This window comes from Chelmon rostratus, chromosome 21, assembly GCF_017976325.1.
Source record: "Chelmon rostratus isolate fCheRos1 chromosome 21, fCheRos1.pri, whole genome shotgun sequence".
NCBI classification, from domain to species: Eukaryota; Metazoa; Chordata; class Actinopteri; order Chaetodontiformes; family Chaetodontidae; genus Chelmon; species Chelmon rostratus.
In genome coordinates, this window is record NC_055678.1 from 14,975,417 (window position 1) to 14,993,006 (window position 17,590).

The window sequence follows — 17,590 nt, forward strand, 5'->3', positions numbered from 1 at the left end:
CTTTTCTTTTAAGCTGTAGAAGGAGAGCAGGCAGCAAAGAGCCAAGGTGGACATAGATCTTCCATCTTCCTGCCCTTGGTCTCTTAAATTTTCATAATACCTCTTCCACTATCTCTCCTTTCTAACTAACCTCCCTTTTTTGCCTCCACCTGTCAGATGCCCAACCTGCGCGAGAAGTCCATTTTGCTGGTGAAGATGATGACCTACATAGAGAAACGTTTTCCTGATGAACTTGAGTTAAACGCCCAGTTCTTGGACCTCGTTAATTACGTCTACAGGTAATTACCGTCATTCATCACATGGCCAAATGGCCGTGCCGCCGACGCCATGCCGCCCTTGCATCCATCTTAACAGAGGGGGATGAAGGTCGGCGGTTTGAGGCGAGGGAAAGACACAGGAGGTTGGGTCAAGGAGCAAAGGAAAATGGAGATGAGAGATGAGGAAAAGGGGGTTTGAAGCATGAGCAGTGTACCATTCTTTTTTAAAAGATGGAAGTTAAGACAGATCATGGTAGATAGGTAGAAATTGTTAGAATTATTTGGTGATATTTGGAGGCAGAGGAATTAATTAATTGAAACTGAAGCTGTAGCTGGACAAAATGTGGAAAATAGGAGTGTGGCATTGTGCAGAAGGAGTCAGAGAGACAGTGGTTAGTGATAGAGATAGATAATGTGCCAGGGTCTTTCACAGGGCTACAGTAGTGTCGGCCCTCGTGACAGGACACACAGCAGGTTGGGGCCAGAGGGGAGAGACTGTCTTACTGCCCGCTATTCATCAATCCATGGCTCTCTTTGTCTTCCTGTCTTACACACATACACATTTAATCAGCCAAATGCATCCTGTATCCCTCCACCCCATCTGCCCTACATGTCAAAAGATTTAAAATGAGAAGTAAAGCCATGATGGACAGAAAGTAATGATAATGGGATGATAAAGCAGCTGTGCCTGAACAATGTGTGATTAAATGAATAGCGCAAATAGGGGCAATATGCAGCTGTGGTGGCATTGCCTTTGTTGTCGCTTTAATCCCACCTTCCCTCTCTCCTTCTGTTTCGTGAATCACACCCACGAGGCTCGTTCAGTGCAGCAGGATGATGTAGAAATGATGGCATTTGTTATTTAAGTGTTAATGCGTGACCGTTAGTGCTTTGCTATCACTGGAGTCTCCACATCAAAGATACTTAATTTCACCCAATATTCAGTGTTAACTGCCATCTCCTCACACTTCAGTGATCCTCAATACTAAATTACACGCTGTTTACACATGCTGGCACCTTGCACTTGAATGTTTCTCTGAGATTACGTACTGTGGTTGTAGTATTTTTGGAATGCTACCTGCCCGCCTGCCTGCCATATTTGTAAATAACACCTTATACCAAACGAGATTGGTTCAATTGTATTGTGCTAATTAGTAGTATGTGTAATTATGTCTACACTTACACAGATATTAGCTGTAACGTAATAATTATTCATATAAACAATATACAAATGCATCTAACAAAGGTAAAAGTCATAAAGAACATAAAGAGAAACATAAAGAATATGTTTCAAGCTGTCTTAATTGTGCCAGCACGTCTGAGTGTTGTTTCAGTGAGTATTAGCATATGCCACTGCTAGTCTCTTGACATGCCACTCAGCTGTTAGTGTCACAGTGATTGTTGTCAGTGCAGTTGTATAAAAGTTAGATAATAATATGTAGCTCGAACTGAATCTGCACATTACTGATATACTCAACAAAAAATGAATATGATAAAATTTATAAATGTGGATTCACTGCAGGGTACAGGTTTTGCCATTTTTCTGTTGTTTCAGTGTCTACTTGTTTTTTGTGAGACATTGTGACTTGTTTTTTCACAGCTGTCTCCCTGTAGTTTTGGCTCTCCCATCAGTGTGGTGAATACTTTTAGTTACAGCAGATGTTTCCAGCTTTCAGAGTTAAATTTTTGAATATCAACAAAACACATGGGTTGTGCCTTTATAAATCATGGATGTAAAAGAGTTAAGAGCTAGCATGCAAGCTGTGTCAAGTAAATAATTTGTCCATCACATTATACAGGGACGAGAGCCTTTCAGGAAGTGACATCACATCCAAGTTGGAGCCGGCCTTCCTCTCAGGGCTGCGCTGCACTCAGCCGCAGATCAGAGCCAAGTTCTTTGAGGTGTTTGATGCCTCCATGAAGCGTCGTGTCTATGAGAGGCTGCTCTACATCTGCTGCTCTCAGAACTGGGAGGCCATGGGCAGCCACTTCTGGATCAAACAGTGCATCGAGGTAAACAGAGTGCCGCCTCTGATCTTTCAGTAGAATGTCTTGTTGACACATGAAACAAGTTGTTCTTCTGTATTTTTTTTTCAGCTAGCCTCTTGACATGTCTGTCACTTGTCATTTACTGTCACTGATGGCATTTTGCACTTTGTGTGTGTGTGTGTGTGTGTGTGTGTGTGTGCGTGCGTGCGTGCGTGCGTGCGTGCGTGCGTGCGTGTGCGTGCATGCGTGTTTCTTAGCTGCTGCTGGCAGTGTGTGAACGGAACACCATCATTGGCACCAGCTGCCAGGGATCCATGCTGCCGTCTATCACTAACGTCATCAACCTGGCCGACAGCCATGACCGTGCCGCCTTCGCCATGGCAACGCATGTCAAGCAGGAGCCGCGTGAGAGAGAGAACAGTGAAACCAAGGAGGAGGTAGGATACACGCACACAACAAAATGCATCGAGAGGCACACATTGTAACATATTTTAGCACATTATCCCATCAGAGATGTTATATGCTGTGGTCCTGAGAAAACATTAAAGCTTTGCTTATTGGCTTGACTTTGTCTTTTAAAATGAATGTCAGCTCTCATTTGTCACCCATTACCTAAGCTGTGGATGGTTAATGACATAAAATGCCCTTTAAAACACTGCTGTGTCCAACATGAAGACTGATTGTCAAAGTTCTCCTAAAAGACGATTACTTACTTATCTCCTCTTGCGATCTGTGGCAGGATGTGGAGATAGACATAGAGTTAGCACCAGGTGACCAGACGGCCATCCCCAAGAGTAAGGAGCAGGCTGAGAGAGATGCAGGCAACCAACTGCACATGCTTACAAACCGCCACGACAAGTTTCTTGACTCACTACGGGAGGTGAAGGTAAGGATGGCCCTGTTGAAGCCAGCATGTCTGTCCTTTAGCTCAGTGCACTGAGGGGTTAGACAAAGCTGAGGGGATGATATATCTAACCATTATGTTGAGGAATTTTCAAAATTACCCAGGGGTTGCTATAATATTAGAGAATGTTGAATTTCATTATATTTTTAAAAAATTCCATCACCTGTACTGTGTAGCTGTTTTTATGATCCAGAGTGATTTTTATTTAAGCTATAAAATTAAGAACTGATTTTGACCTTGTACATCAGGTGAAAACAGTTACCTGCCCAGTAGGATAGTAGATCAGCATTACTCTTGAGTCCCACAGACAATGATTAAGAACCTCTGCCTTGTTGGGTCAGCAGCTGTTATTTTTCTCTACTCTGTGTTAGACGGGAGCACTTCTGAACGCTCTGGTCCAGCTTTGTCACATCTCCACGCCGCTGGCTGAGAGGACCTGGGTTCAGCTCTTCCCTCGCCTCTGGAAGATCCTCTCGGACAGGCAGCAGCATGTGAGTATAACTTACTGGCCTCTGTCTAGTTATACTCAGAATAGAGATACACAGAGCGAGGTACCTCAAGGTTCTTTATATTTTCAATTGAAACAGAATGTCCATCCACCTTTGTGGGAAAATAGATTATGTAATTTTGCATTTTGGGGTTTGCCAGAATATTTTGCCTTTGCATTACACAGCTTACATACTATATGGCTCTTGCTACAATATCTTAAAATCCATAATGGGTCTATTGGTTGGAAAATACAAAATTACCATTTAGTAACAGTTAAAAATACAAATCATAAACACAGACGCACACTTGTCTCTACTCATCATTTTTGACTTTGTTCTCATTCTGTACACACACGCACGCACGCACGCACGCACGCACGCACGCACGCACAAAGTCCCTCTATCCTTTTCTGTATTATATCAGTGAAGTTAGCAAGCAGACTGTAACTCTGACCTTGGCCATCCCATTTCTGTCTCAAAACGTGCAATTTTACTTAATGAGGACAGATTCATTTATGCTAAATATGGAAACGAGAAAGCTGAAGGAGCAAAGCTGTAATGAGTTTAATGAACCGGATGCATATAGAGTATTTTGAGACTCGTTGAAAGGCCTTGATTTGAAGTGATTGAGCTCTTAAACATCTGAAAGGCTTTCAGAAAGATGGCTTCAAAATGATATTTTCTTCCTGTGACAGGCATGAAGTCACAAATATGTCACATGTGTTTATTCTGATGCCTGCCTAAGCTCTGCGTTTCATGCCACCATGCCATCATATCAATTTATGGGGAAATAGAATCACTGCTGCACAGACTTCATATATCTGGGTTTATTATTAAATAGGAATGATGGAAAAGCAAATTCTTCTTAGGATGGAATTTACTTCCATTCACATATTGGCCTTCTCCAACACCAGCCTAATTATAGTGACCATCAAGGCATTAATTATTCCATTCTGTCAAGGGGCAGTGAAAATTATATTCATTACCAATACATCATTTATTTCTGAGTGTGTGTCAGTCATGATTATCAGAGCAGCAACTCCACGGTCACATTCAAAGTCGGTTCTCTGGGTATTCAGAGAAGCTCTGATTGCATTGGGCAGCCCAGTGCAGATCAACCAAGCAAATAATGTTTAAAAAAAAAAGTTTCACATTACCTTAAATAAAATTACATAAAAGTGCTAAATAGTTTGCATTAATTGAAAATTAGTGAGTATCACAGGATAATGGCTTTCATGGTAATTCATTTTCCATTAATGACTATTTGTCTATAAAATCACAACACTCCGATTGTATTCAAAAATCACATTGGTTCATTTCTGCAGGAAAATAATGGATTTGATCCTGTGTTGATCCCGTTTCTTGTCATCCCTTTCCAGTCATCTCACCTGTTTTCTCTTACCTTTTTTGTCTTTTACTGGAAAAAGGTATCATGTTGCATCACACACATGCAACAGAATGCCTTTATCAATATCTATATCTATATCAGTGCACTGCTGCTTAAGTGTAACTGGGTAGTTTGATGAGCTCTTTCTCTCCTCTCCAGGCTTTGTCAGGAGAAATGAGTCCTTTCCTGTGCAGTGGCAGCCACCAGGCCCAGAGGGACTGCCAGCCCAGTGCCCTGAACTGCTTTGTGGAAGCTATGTCCCAGTGTGTGCCTCCGATTCCCATCCGACCCTGTGTGCTGAAGTACTTGGGCAAGACACACAACCTCTGGCTACGCTCCACTCTAATGCTGGAGCAGCAGGCCTTTGAAAAGGGCCTCAGCCTGCACAGCAAACCCAAGCAGAGCACTGAGTTCTATGAACAGGAGAGCATCACACCACCTCAACAGGTAATGTATTTGGATTTTAGGGTGGAGTTATATATGTTTTCTTATGATCGATCAAAGGCTTCTTTAAAATTTCTGATTATTTTCCAATAATCATTTTTTTACTTGACAATTTGCAATCTTTGTACAATGTAGTAGTTCTTCTAGGACCTTCTTTGTCAGGAAAAGGAAAGCCTCAAAAATAGAATACAGGGTTTTGGTTAGCTTCCATAAAGTGCTACTGATCTTTTTATTCATCCTGCTCTTCCATATACACATATTACATATATTTGTCATATGTGGTGCATAGCAAATCTGCCTTTTACCATGTGTGAACTAGACTCATGAGCAAAGCTGCTCTCATTCAAATGTACTCTTATTCAATTTGGCCTACTTCTCTACAGGAGATTTTGGACTCCCTAGCTGAGCTCTACTCTCTGCTCCAAGAGGAGGACATGTGGGCCGGCCTGTGGCAGAAGAGGTGCAAGTTTCCTGAGACTGCCACAGCCATTGCCTACGAGCAGCATGGCTTCTTTGAACAGGTGAGGGAAAGCACATGGGCCACTTTCAAATGTATGTATGACCTTACTTAGTATACACTGTTTCCAGTTTGTATATCTCACCTCCATGAAGGTGTTATTTGACTTCACAGTCGTTTTTGCAGCCTGTAATTTGTGGTGCAGATAAATTGTATTACATTTTACTGAGAGGTGTTATTAATATTTTGTGCATCCTGTATATCAGCGAGGTTAGACAAATTGTTACAATTTTCAACGATACAGGCATGTTGTCACTTTATTAGCCTCGAACAGCTTGAACTGAAAACTTCATGTGTCTGCACAGGCCCAAGAAAGCTACGAGAAAGCAATGGAGAAGGCTAGAAAAGAGCACGAGAGGAGCAACGTCTCTCCAGCCATCTTTCCTGAGTACCAGCTCTGGGAGGACCACTGGATACGGTAAGATTTCTGGAATAGAAAGGATGCTGTTATCCCAGAAGACATTCTGTCTTACACAACAAGAGAGCTAGCAGAGCACAAAACTATAGTGGATTTTTACTTTAATGCCTTCATATATATACTGTGCGCCTTTGATTGTATAAACCAGGTAGCATTTATTCCATTCATCACTCAGATTATACAGCAGGGCATTCTGAATCATGTGTTAACTGAACTTAAGTTATAATATGTATATATACCTCCAATATTTAGCGTATTCTACCATGCAAAAAGTTCATAAAATCAAATAGAGACACAAAAAAATATGGGATAGTCTAAGAAACCCCACATTTTGCACATTTTAAAAACCGAGAATACTTTTTAAAAAGCTGTAATCATAAACTTTGAATTCTTAGCCAGGCATACCTCCCACAGTGACAGCTCCGAATGATGCACTGTGGATTGGACTCGTGAAAACGATCCAAAACCTTAATTAGCATTGCTGCAGCACATTTCAAAGCATAATCTGTTTAAAGTTGCCTAAATGTTTCATCCCCCTTGTCTTCATGCCCAGCTGTTCTAAGGAATTGAACCAGTGGGAGCCGTTGACAGAATACGGCCAATCTAAAGGCCACTCGAACCCTTATCTCATGCTCGAGTGTGCTTGGAGGGTTTCCAATTGGGCTGCCATGAAGGAGGCTCTGGTACAGGTGAGCAGTGCGCAGTCACCATGTAAAACGTATTCATGTGTGGATTTCTACACACATAAACACACACCCACGCATGTGCGCTCTCATTGTCTCCCAAGGGTTGCAATAACTCCCAACGGTTTGACTAAAACCACATTGTATGTAATGCGATCATAAGCACAGTGGAGCCTCTAGGCTTGAACCTGGTGAACCGGAGACTCAGCTCTACTTTTTTCACCATATTCCTGGTTTCTGGTACGGTGCTTTAGCCCGGGCCTCATGTCAGTGTGAAGTATAGTAGCTTCATATGGGGACCATCCAGCCTCTCCACAACCCCACACCCCTGGGGAGAATGAGGGAGCTGGCCGTAAAGCTGGGGAAATGCAGTTCAGCTGTTTGCCTTGTTAATTTATTGGCCTCATGTTTCCTAAAACGAAGTGTAGACGGGTGGCGAGCGCGTGATAGTACCTGACATATAACAAATACTCCTGCTTTGCTCTTTCAAGGAGACTTGGAACCAATCCATTGAGCCGCTCTGTCCTAAGGTGACACCTAATTAAATTGTCTGGATGGCAGCACCAACTCCGCTATATCCCCTCCTATGTGTTTCATTCCTTCCCTCCTCTGTGTACCCATTTCTCTTTCTTTTGTCTCTTACTTCTCCAACTTTTCTTCTCTACTTGGTTTTCTTTTTTGTCATTATTAACCCTCTTCACTTACACTTCCACCCCCATCTCTCCATCCCTTGCGCCGCAGGTCTGGTTTTAGCGGCTAATATTTACGACAGCTACGCGCGTGAATAATTACCCCGGCATCTGCTGCAGGGTGATTTGTTTTATGGTGGAGGAGAGAAGCAAGGCTTTCAGCTGCATGCCTGCCCACCGCTCACCACCTCAGAGGCAAAGTCCAAATGTCCCCGCTTTCAATTAAAGCTGGCTCTTGATAAGGGCGGCCCTGTCTCCAGGATATTCATCAAGTGTCACACCCTGATAAGTGCGCTTTGACCGATCACTGTAATTTTCTCCAACATTGGAAGAGCTAACACAAATACACACCTATGCTCTCTCTCTCTGTTGCTTTTTTCATACTAACTCTTTTTTGGTCTCTCATTTTGTCTTTCTCTCACTCTCTTATAAACACACAACAGCAAACCGTGGGTTTGATGTAACAGCCTCCCCTGGGCTGTTGTTTGTTTAGTGCTAATGCACTCAGCGTTTTAATCAATAGCAGGGCCTTTTCCTCCTCCACTTCCGTGTCAGACTCATCAGGTTGATTAGTCATTAGCACCGAAGTCCTGCTGAAACCATTCAGAAAATGAATTTGAAACAGTATTGTTGTGTATTTGTCCAAGTACTAAATTATACAAGGAAGGTGTCGTAGGCCCTTTCCCCTCAAATGTTTACATTTAATAAAACTGCCAAAGTCCCAACACTTTGAGGGGTGTGCTATCCTGTCTAACATCGTAGAGACGAACACAGAAAAACAGCATGCCATGCACGCCAACTGTGTATCTGTTTCTAGAGAATATCACCAAGTCCAAATTTATTCTGTCAAATTGATTTATTTTAGCAACTTGCTGCTGTAAATGAGCTGTTCCCATTCATTGTGTGAATTTCCAGGTGGAGCTGAGCTGTCCTAAGGAGATGGCATGGAAGGTGAACATGCACCGTGGCTACCTGGCCATCTGCCACCCAGAGGAGCAGCAGCTCAACTTCATAGAGCGGCTGGTGGAGATGGCCTCCAGCCTGGCCATCCGTGAGTGGAGGAGGCTGCCGCACATTGTTTCCCACGTGCACACTCCGCTGCTGCAGGTCAGTATACAAAATGCATGAAGAGGTTGCTTTTTCTTTTTCTTCTGCTGAAAGGCTGCATTTAGACTGATGTGGCAGTCAGGAAGCCAGGAAGAGCGTTGAGGGGAAGTCAGTTTATTGTGATAAGCACTTGAAGAGATGCATGTCAAGAGATCATCAGTAGCCCAGAGACGTTGTGTTGTTGAGTAACTGCTGATAACGGCCCCTATCTGCCTCTCTCACTTCATTTTGGAAAATTGAGATAGATGATTAAAAAAATAAAAAAAACTTTAAGCCTCTTTGATTCCACCACGAGAGATTACAATAGACGGGCAAAGATGAAAACAGAGAAAAGAACGGAGACTAAGGCAGAGGAAATTGAAAAAAGGTGGAGAGTGAACAGAATGGGGTGAACACAGGGAGAAAGAGAGAGAAGAAAAAGAGGAGGGAAGAAAGAGAGTTAGTTTAGAATGGCTGTAATTACTTCCCTGCCATCAGATACCATTTGATTAAATACCTGCAGCAGAATTACATTTACATGATGAATGGGACGCTCTGAATGAAGGTTAGAAATGGGCCATCAGCTGATATTAACAGATAATTGTGAAAAATATTGTATTGCCTAATTTATTTTGTTTTGGGAGATTTGATTTCAGAGCGGGGGGGTTAAGTCTTCAGCACAGCTCTGATTCACTACATTTATCTTTTCAAAATGGGTATTTGAATTGGGTGACTAGATTCTTTGTTATTGTGCGTGTGCATGTGCGTTTTGTGGTGTGCGTGTGCTCACATATGTGCAGTCCAATTATTTACCCTAGCCGAGGGAAAACAAGCTATTTATTCCTCTGCCCAGCCAAGCGGCCTGTTGTAAATCTCCATTCCAAACTCTATATCTCATATTCACGACTCCATGAGCCTTGGAGAATGAGAAGCCCAGACTCTGCAAATACAGTAGGGCTCAAATACCATTTGAATCAAGTTATCATCAAATCCCAGCTCTTAGCAGTGGCTGACGATCAATGGATTATCACCCATGCCATCGATTATGAGGGTTGACATTAATATTGATTGATGAGTAGTTATAATGGAATGATTGATTATATGTTCGCAAAGCGGCTTTGGGCCGATCAATGAGACTTTTTTTTTTTTTCTTTTTTCACGGAATGAGATAGAAGCCCTCGCTTATCATTTTCACATTTTCCCATCTCCTTGTCCTTTTTTCTGTGCCAAATCAGAGCAGATTAGCTGTCGAAGTGATGTTGGGAGACCTAACGATTTTCCCCACAAAATGATGGTGCTGGCATAAAAAACTATTGCTGGACTGAATTTCTAATGCAAAAATTGTGTGTGTGTTTGTTTCCGTGGCATTTTCGTTACATGCAGAATCCCACGTTTTTATTTCTAATTATTCAATCAAATTGGCACAAAAAGTGGAAATACAAATCAAATTGTATCAAAAGTCAACATGTTAATGTTTTGCTACAAAAGGCTATGAGAAGGTGTTGCTTATGTCCAGACTGAGTTAGAGATCGTCAGATCTAGCAGTCCGTAGAGGTAAATGTGTTTGGCCACTTTGATCCATCTCCTTTGTGGAGCCTTTCAGGCCCTGGGATTGTTGAGGAAGCCAGTGACCTAGATGAGAACGGCCTCGGCATTGTCGTCAATACCTTAACAGTAGCGGTCCTCTAGTTTTCCTCATCATTTCAGTCTTTGCCTTTTGCTTCATCTTGTTTTTTACTCTCAATGCTTTTACCTCGTTGTCTCACGCAGTCATTTTTTCCATTAATGCAGTCTCACATTCTCTTTTTCTTACCATCACCTTGCGTCTGTTCCTTCCACCTATCTTCTGATCCTTGTTCTCCACATTTCCCATGCCCCATCCAACTCTCTGAACCTTCCATATCCACCATGTTATCCATATCCTCCTAATGGTTTAACTTTCTTTTCATTGGAATTATTTAGATATTTTAGGGATTTTCTGCTTCATTGACCTTGTGCAGTACACCATACACTGAAGGCAAAAAGAAATAATGGGAAAGAGATGAGGCAGAAATGCACAAGACATTTTGGATGGCTCAGTGCACTAAAAAACTTAGTATGCATGTTAAAACACCCTACAGCAAGCAAAGCTTAAACCTGTGTTTGGTTCTGGAGACTCAACAGAGCACGAAAAGGAAATAAACAATTTACTAAACTTTGAAAAGTGAGAGTCGTTGATTGACGGCAGATGGACCCCATGTGGTTAATACACTGCAAACTAAATGGGAATTTTGGCTAGTAGCATACATTTGCTGAGTTGTGTAGACAGAATATTAACAAGATTAAGTGCATCTGGTGTACTGTCTGGACCAGATCTCTGAAGCAGGCTGTAAAGCAGGCCTGGGAACAAAAAATGTCAACTTTAAACAAAAAATGGTAGCCATTGCAAGCGTGAGAAGCCTGTGCCATTTGGCTGCTGCCTCAGATCTGCCACCATAAAGGTTTAAAGAGCCAGACTAAAGTGAGAAACTTGAAATGATTCTGCAAAAAGGTCGAGAGCAGATTTTTTTTACTTTGAATTTCTACCCCAGGCGGCACAGCAGATCATTGAGCTGCAAGAAGCAGCCCAAATTAATGCAGGGCTTCAGCCAGCTAACCTGGGCCGCAACACCAGCCTCCACGACATGAAAACTGTGGTGAAAACCTGGAGGAACCGACTGCCCATTGTTTCTGATGACCTGTCCCACTGGAGCAGCATCTTCATGTGGCGCCAGCACCACTACCAAGGTACAACACACACTCCCACAGACCCAGTACTGCCTGTCAAATTTGACACCAGTGATGTTGAAACATATATTAATGTTCACGTGCCTGATTTTTTACACATTGTACAAGTATTACGGGGTGCCACTCTCATGCAGACACACTCTAAGATTGCTTCTTAGGTTTCAGCTAGTTCCAGGAAGGGGTCTTCTTTAAAAGGCCACGATGTGCAGAACCCCCTCAGGGTGTCTGTACATTTCCAAATGTCAGCTTGCTAAAGCATTCTCTCTCTCTCTCTCACCAGGACACAACCCCCCCCCCCCCCCCCCCCCCCCCCACACACACACACACACACACACACACACACACACACGCACACACACGCACATATTTACCTTGCTCTGTGCTCAGTTCTCTCCCGCGGTGACTTTGAAACCATTCAGAGAGGCAGCCACTGCAAAATGTGATGTCTCAAGCAACTTGAGCTCCAACCCGTGCTGTGAGGTGCTGAAATAATGATAGCGCTGGTTCTGCAGCACCATGCCAATAAAGTCCACTTCATTTATATGTGACAGCCTTCAAACTTATGTTAAAGTGAAATGGAATTTTCCTGATGAAATTCATTGGCATGGCCCATTTACTGTTCAATACGTTTAGTGTCCCCTGTGCCCTCCTCTGCTTTATGACAGCTGATCCTTCAGCGGGCTAGAAGATCCCCAGTGTTCACACTGCTCTAGGCTATCCTCTTTTTTGCTTACTTTTCCAAATATGACACTTTTATAAAGGGAGGCCATGTCCGTTACTGTTTTGTCTCTTTCCACAGCCATAGTGACGGCATACGAGACGAACACACAACATGATCCAAACAACAACAATGCCATGTTGGGAGTTCATGCATCGGCTTCTGCTATCATTCAGTATGGCAAGATAGGACGCAAACAGGTACTGGTTTAGCCCCATAAATCATTTTAATCAGATAAATTCCAAATAAATGTGAATCAACAATCAACAGGTTCCTTTCTTTTAATTGTGTTTGTGTTATTTCCCTAGGGTTTGGTGAATGTGGCTCTGGACATCTTGAGTCGTATTCATACCATCCCCACAGTGCCCATTGTTGACTGCTTCCAGAAGATCAGACAACAGGTCAAATGTTATTTGCAGCTGGCTGGCGTCATGGGCAAGAATGAGTGCATGCAGGTAAGATGGAATGTGACCTTCTCTCATTTTATTTTCTTCTTGTTGCTCAATATCACAAATTACAGTGCTTTAGGATCTGTACATCGACGACACCCTCTATCCTTAGGCCCTCCTGTACTATAATTCAAATTAGAAAATAACTAAGACTTTATTTAATTATTTGACCTATGCACTAAATATTGTTGCATATGTAGGCATTAACGCACCTGTCCCTTCTTATACCCCCATTTCTTTCATGTTTTTGTCATAAAACCATTTTTCCAGAAAATTAAAACTTGCACTGAAAACAAGTTTGTTATTACTATAAACAATAGCTGCACTTAATGGTATAATCTCAGCACATTTGAGCCCCAGGATTGTTGTGTAGAACTCTGCCCATAATGAATAATATATTACATAAGTGTGTTAATGAGTGTGTTTGTCGTGTTCAAAATTACGGTTTTATGAGCGAACACGTACATTTTTATTTGAGCTCGTAAGTAACTCATGAAGTATTTTATTGGCAAAATCAGTGTCTAGAAAAAGCAAAGCTCATTTAGTTTGTACAATCTAATTATGTGTCATCAAAACATGATAAATATCTCGCACCCATGTAACACCTGCACCATAATGCAGCACAGCTGCAAGAGATCTGGACCGTGGTAATGCATGCTCCTATTTGAAATAAGACAGCCTGTACTGAAGAACAGCGCATTTGATGCATTTAGTGTGATTTAAACACTACGGTTGATATCTGTTAGTAGTAGCTGGAGGTATAGTTAGTGGGAAAAGTAGAAAGAGCTAGAAGTGTTTGCGATGGCTCTAGGTGACAAGTTATAGTGAGGGGGACTTATAAGAGAGTGTAACTCGGGAGCTTGCTCTTAAGCCCATGGAGTACTCTGATTAATAGAAGCAGTTCAGCACACCACAAGTCATTAAAAGTGCCAGTAGACACTCTTCTCTCTCTTTCTTTCTCTCTTCTATCTCATCTCCTCTGGTTCTCTCTGTCTCTCTCTCCCGCTACACATCGTTTGTCACAGCAGTACATAGGGGACACCTAATCAGAGGCTCACCATAATGGAAGTTTAGTTCCCTTAACACCTCTTTTCTTACTTCTTAATGAACACCAAGCAGTTTGTTTGTTTTTCACCTGTGATTATGGCCCTGTCTAAAACAGAATGTCGTGGTATCTTCTTTGCAATTCCCCTCGCTAGTGTCCATGAAAGTTTCTTTGCTGCAGTTTGGTTTGAAGTTAAACCTGTGTTGCTCACTTCCCCATCTAATAGGGTTTGGAGGTGATAGAGTCGACCAACCTGAAGTACTTCACCAAGGAGATGACGGCTGAGTTCTATGCTCTAAAGGGCATGTTCCTGGCTCAAATCAACAAGTATGTCCTTCAGGGCTCCAGTTTAGATTTGCTTCTTTCACCTTGTTGTTTTTTGCATTCTAAATCCATTCTTCTGTCTGTCACTGTCTTCCCTTTGTTCATTATCACATCGTCCTCAAATCTGTTAAGTGGTCCCTTAACTCTGTGTGGGTGTTTTATCCCATCAGGGCATGGCAGTCATATTTAATCGCCATTTCTTGCCTTAAGCTGACGCACCTCTGAGATTATATTACTAGGTTACTCCTGTGACATGGCTAAGATATTAATGTACATCTGTGTCATCAGTTTGTGACAGTGTCATTAATGTGCTTTTAGCTGCAGGGATTGCCTGTGGAGCATGCAACTGCTCTCTCCATCGCTTTGCTGGATACCCAGAGCCAAACTCTTTAACACCCCTTCAGCGCCCCCCTTTCGCCTGTCATCTTTGACGTGACATGGCGTCCTGAGGGGTGAAAGACAAATTGAGGAAGGCTTATTAAATGTATATGCAGCTCAATAATTAACTCGAGGCAATTTGCAGGAATCTCTAAGATCAGCAGAACTTGCCTCCACCTCAGCAGGGTTTATTACAATCATTAAGTTTCCCCTACACCGGGGGAGAATTAACAGCAGAGTGGGGGTTAGGGGTTGAGAGAGTCTCGGTGTGTGTGTGTGTGTGTGCATGCATGTGCAGCCACATGTGCTAAGGATTTTGGGATCATTCAATTAAACGGGTGTCAGAGATTTGACAGTCTGCTGGGTGCCTGTGCTCCTGTTGAGCCGGGTAGTAGAAACTGTTAATGTACTTTAACACTGGCAAAGCGACTGAGGCAACCCCATTAAGTATTACTGGAGGGTCTTCGGCTCTGACTCCCATAGCAATCAAGCTCCCATTTCTTAATCACATGCCAAAATGCCTTTTATAATAACACATTTTAATTGATTGGCTTGGGAGGCATTTCGCTGTAAGTAAGTGGGAGAGTAGTTATGGAAGCACTACTAAAGTGGAGGTCCATTTACCAACTGTAGCTCAGTAAGGCTTTTTCATTGACAGGCCTGTCTCGTTGTTTTGACTGCAGGGTGGTGCGTCTCGGGTGCCTCTTGCATCTTATTTATTAATCAAAGGCTGAAAGGTGTGTGAAAATTATTCAGACTACGTGCCAACGAGCGGTTAGAAGCCGCTTGGCGCGGTGAAAACAGCTGATGATTCAGAATATATTTCCCTGTCAGCATAAATGGTGCAGTCAAAATGTGGGGCCCTGCCAGATTTCACCTGTCTTATTTCTTTGCCTGCTATTTAACAGTTTCTAAATCGAATACTCAAAGTGTGACTGCTAGATTGCAGTACCAGGATAAAAAAAATCCCAAGGATTCTCAAGTTTATCAGCCTGCAGATTTCTCTAAGCTTTAGCAATGCTCTTCACGGTCGATGTATTTATATACAGATAAATATAGCCACAACATTGAGGTTTTTACCTTGCTTCGGCTCTGTCATTTCTGATAAAATGGGAAGATGTTAAGATCATATGTCATCCAGTACTAAATGGATTGATCCGCACAGTATGATAGGGTTGGGTTCAACTCATATTACAATACAGCAAAAAGCCTGAACCCTTGGTGACACTAATTCATGCTGGGTTAAATGCTTACTCTGTAATGCCAAGGGGAAAGGCCTTGAAGATTACAGCAAATGAAATATGGTGCTTAGTCATGTGTAGTACATAATTCAGTGTATGATCATCATAATCTGTTTCACACTGCATCTTTCTCCTTTTCAACCCACCCTGCCCACTTCCCCCACCGCTCTCCCCACAAGTATTGCATCCATCTCTTTCAACCCCCCTACTGTCACTCCCACTCCTTCCCCTTCAGCTGCCTCCCTTTGCTCACTTGCACTTGACAGCTCTGTGTTACCCTCCGTCCGTCCCTCCCTCTCTAACGCTCTTCACCTTCCCTCCCTGCTTGTCCCAGGTCAGAGGAGGCCAATAAGGCTTTTTCAGCAGCAGTACAGATGCACGACGTCCTAGTGAAGGCCTGGGCCATGTGGGGCGACTACCTGGAGAACATCTTCGTCAAGGACCGCCAGCTCCACTTGGGAGTGTCCGCCATTACATGCTACCTCCATGCGTGCCGCCACCAAAACGAGAGCAAGTCCCGCAAATACCTAGCAAAGGTGATAAGTGAAATTTGAAGACATCTTTTGAAATGCTAATATCAGCAACATAATCACTGTTGGTTGTTTTTCTCTTGCGCTCAGTTGTTTTTGTCCATTTTCTCTGAAGCAAGCATGTTTGCAGACACTCCTGCACCTGTTTCTGTAGCCTCAATCAGGCCTTTTCTCAGATTTAAGTCCTCAGCTTCCTGACCCCATCCTGCCCATATATTATTGGTGCTGATGAGTAGAAAGGCATTCTTTTTTCCCCCCTCTCAAGCTCTGCCACAGTTACAAGCAAGAGTAGTAATTTGATCGATTATAGCCCAGTGCTAGACAGTGTGGATGGGTTCCCACGGTAGATCGATGGAGGAGTGAAGGCCATCTTCTTGCACGGGGGGTTAACAAACTAATGGCCTCCCCTGACACTCCAATTTCATGACCCTCTATATGGACCGACCTTTCTCTAACAGTCAGACCAATGCTGCCATGCTCATACCAGCTGAATAAGCCCTGTGTGGGAGGTAAAGAGATGAACTCCTCGCTAACAAGCATCCCACCCTCTTACACAGACACACACCAGCTCATTCAATACTCTCCAGTCCTTCCAGAGGTTAGCACAGAAAGACCTCTATATGCTCTTATAATGGGTAAAGACCTGCTGTGTTCTGCCACACTGTTCCCAGGCCAGGTGGTTCCCGATAGCAATAAAAGCAGCGACATCAAATCAGATGATCACAGCACAAAATGCAAGATCATTATGATAGATTTAGGTAAATTTTGCTTCATTAAAAACATAAACTGGGTCTTTTTTCCATATTTTATTAATGAACCAGAGGGGGCTGAGAGACTGTGAAAACTTGACTAAACTGCCTGCTGGGCCTCTGCTTTCAAGGAGCCACAGGAGAGTGAGATTAGAGAGACTCATCCTCTGTGTCAGGTTTGATAAATAATGAATATGATCTTGCCACATCCAGTGTTAGCATTAAACATTGCTATTGTTATTTGTTCTAATAATGGCTGCTATCGGCTTCTCATTCCAATTACATGCTTTTCTGGTGACCCCCCCAGTGTTGTGCTGCCAAGCCTGGTTGGCAGCGCTTAGTCCTGATGGTTGAAGTGAGATGACCAGTTATTATCAGTAATTATACACAATCTGTGTGCTGGGGTAGGCTAACCGAAGAGAGCCGGGGGGTTAATATCTTCATCATAATGTGGATGCACACACATGCACATTAGGGGAGGAGAGATCAGCTCCACATTGGCTCAGCTTTGATCATATTAAGGATTAC

General features: G+C 42.8%; 1 protein-coding gene across 1 annotated transcript in view; it reads left to right on the forward strand.

Annotated features, from left to right (window-relative positions):
- LOC121624505 (transformation/transcription domain-associated protein) overlaps positions 1 to 17,590 on the forward strand; it is a 78,173-nt gene that overhangs the window by 38,624 nt on the left and 21,959 nt on the right. The window contains exons 47-61 of the mRNA XM_041962213.1: positions 157 to 278; positions 2,057 to 2,270; positions 2,504 to 2,683; positions 2,986 to 3,132; positions 3,522 to 3,641; positions 5,185 to 5,472; positions 5,853 to 5,990; positions 6,292 to 6,404; positions 6,958 to 7,093; positions 8,692 to 8,883; positions 11,433 to 11,628; positions 12,428 to 12,546; positions 12,655 to 12,801; positions 14,067 to 14,167; positions 16,118 to 16,319. Coding sequence (XP_041818147.1) covers positions 157 to 278; positions 2,057 to 2,270; positions 2,504 to 2,683; positions 2,986 to 3,132; positions 3,522 to 3,641; positions 5,185 to 5,472; positions 5,853 to 5,990; positions 6,292 to 6,404; positions 6,958 to 7,093; positions 8,692 to 8,883; positions 11,433 to 11,628; positions 12,428 to 12,546; positions 12,655 to 12,801; positions 14,067 to 14,167; positions 16,118 to 16,319 — 2,415 coding nt within the window. The remainder of the gene's footprint in view (positions 1 to 156; positions 279 to 2,056; positions 2,271 to 2,503; positions 2,684 to 2,985; positions 3,133 to 3,521; positions 3,642 to 5,184; positions 5,473 to 5,852; positions 5,991 to 6,291; positions 6,405 to 6,957; positions 7,094 to 8,691; positions 8,884 to 11,432; positions 11,629 to 12,427; positions 12,547 to 12,654; positions 12,802 to 14,066; positions 14,168 to 16,117; positions 16,320 to 17,590) is intronic.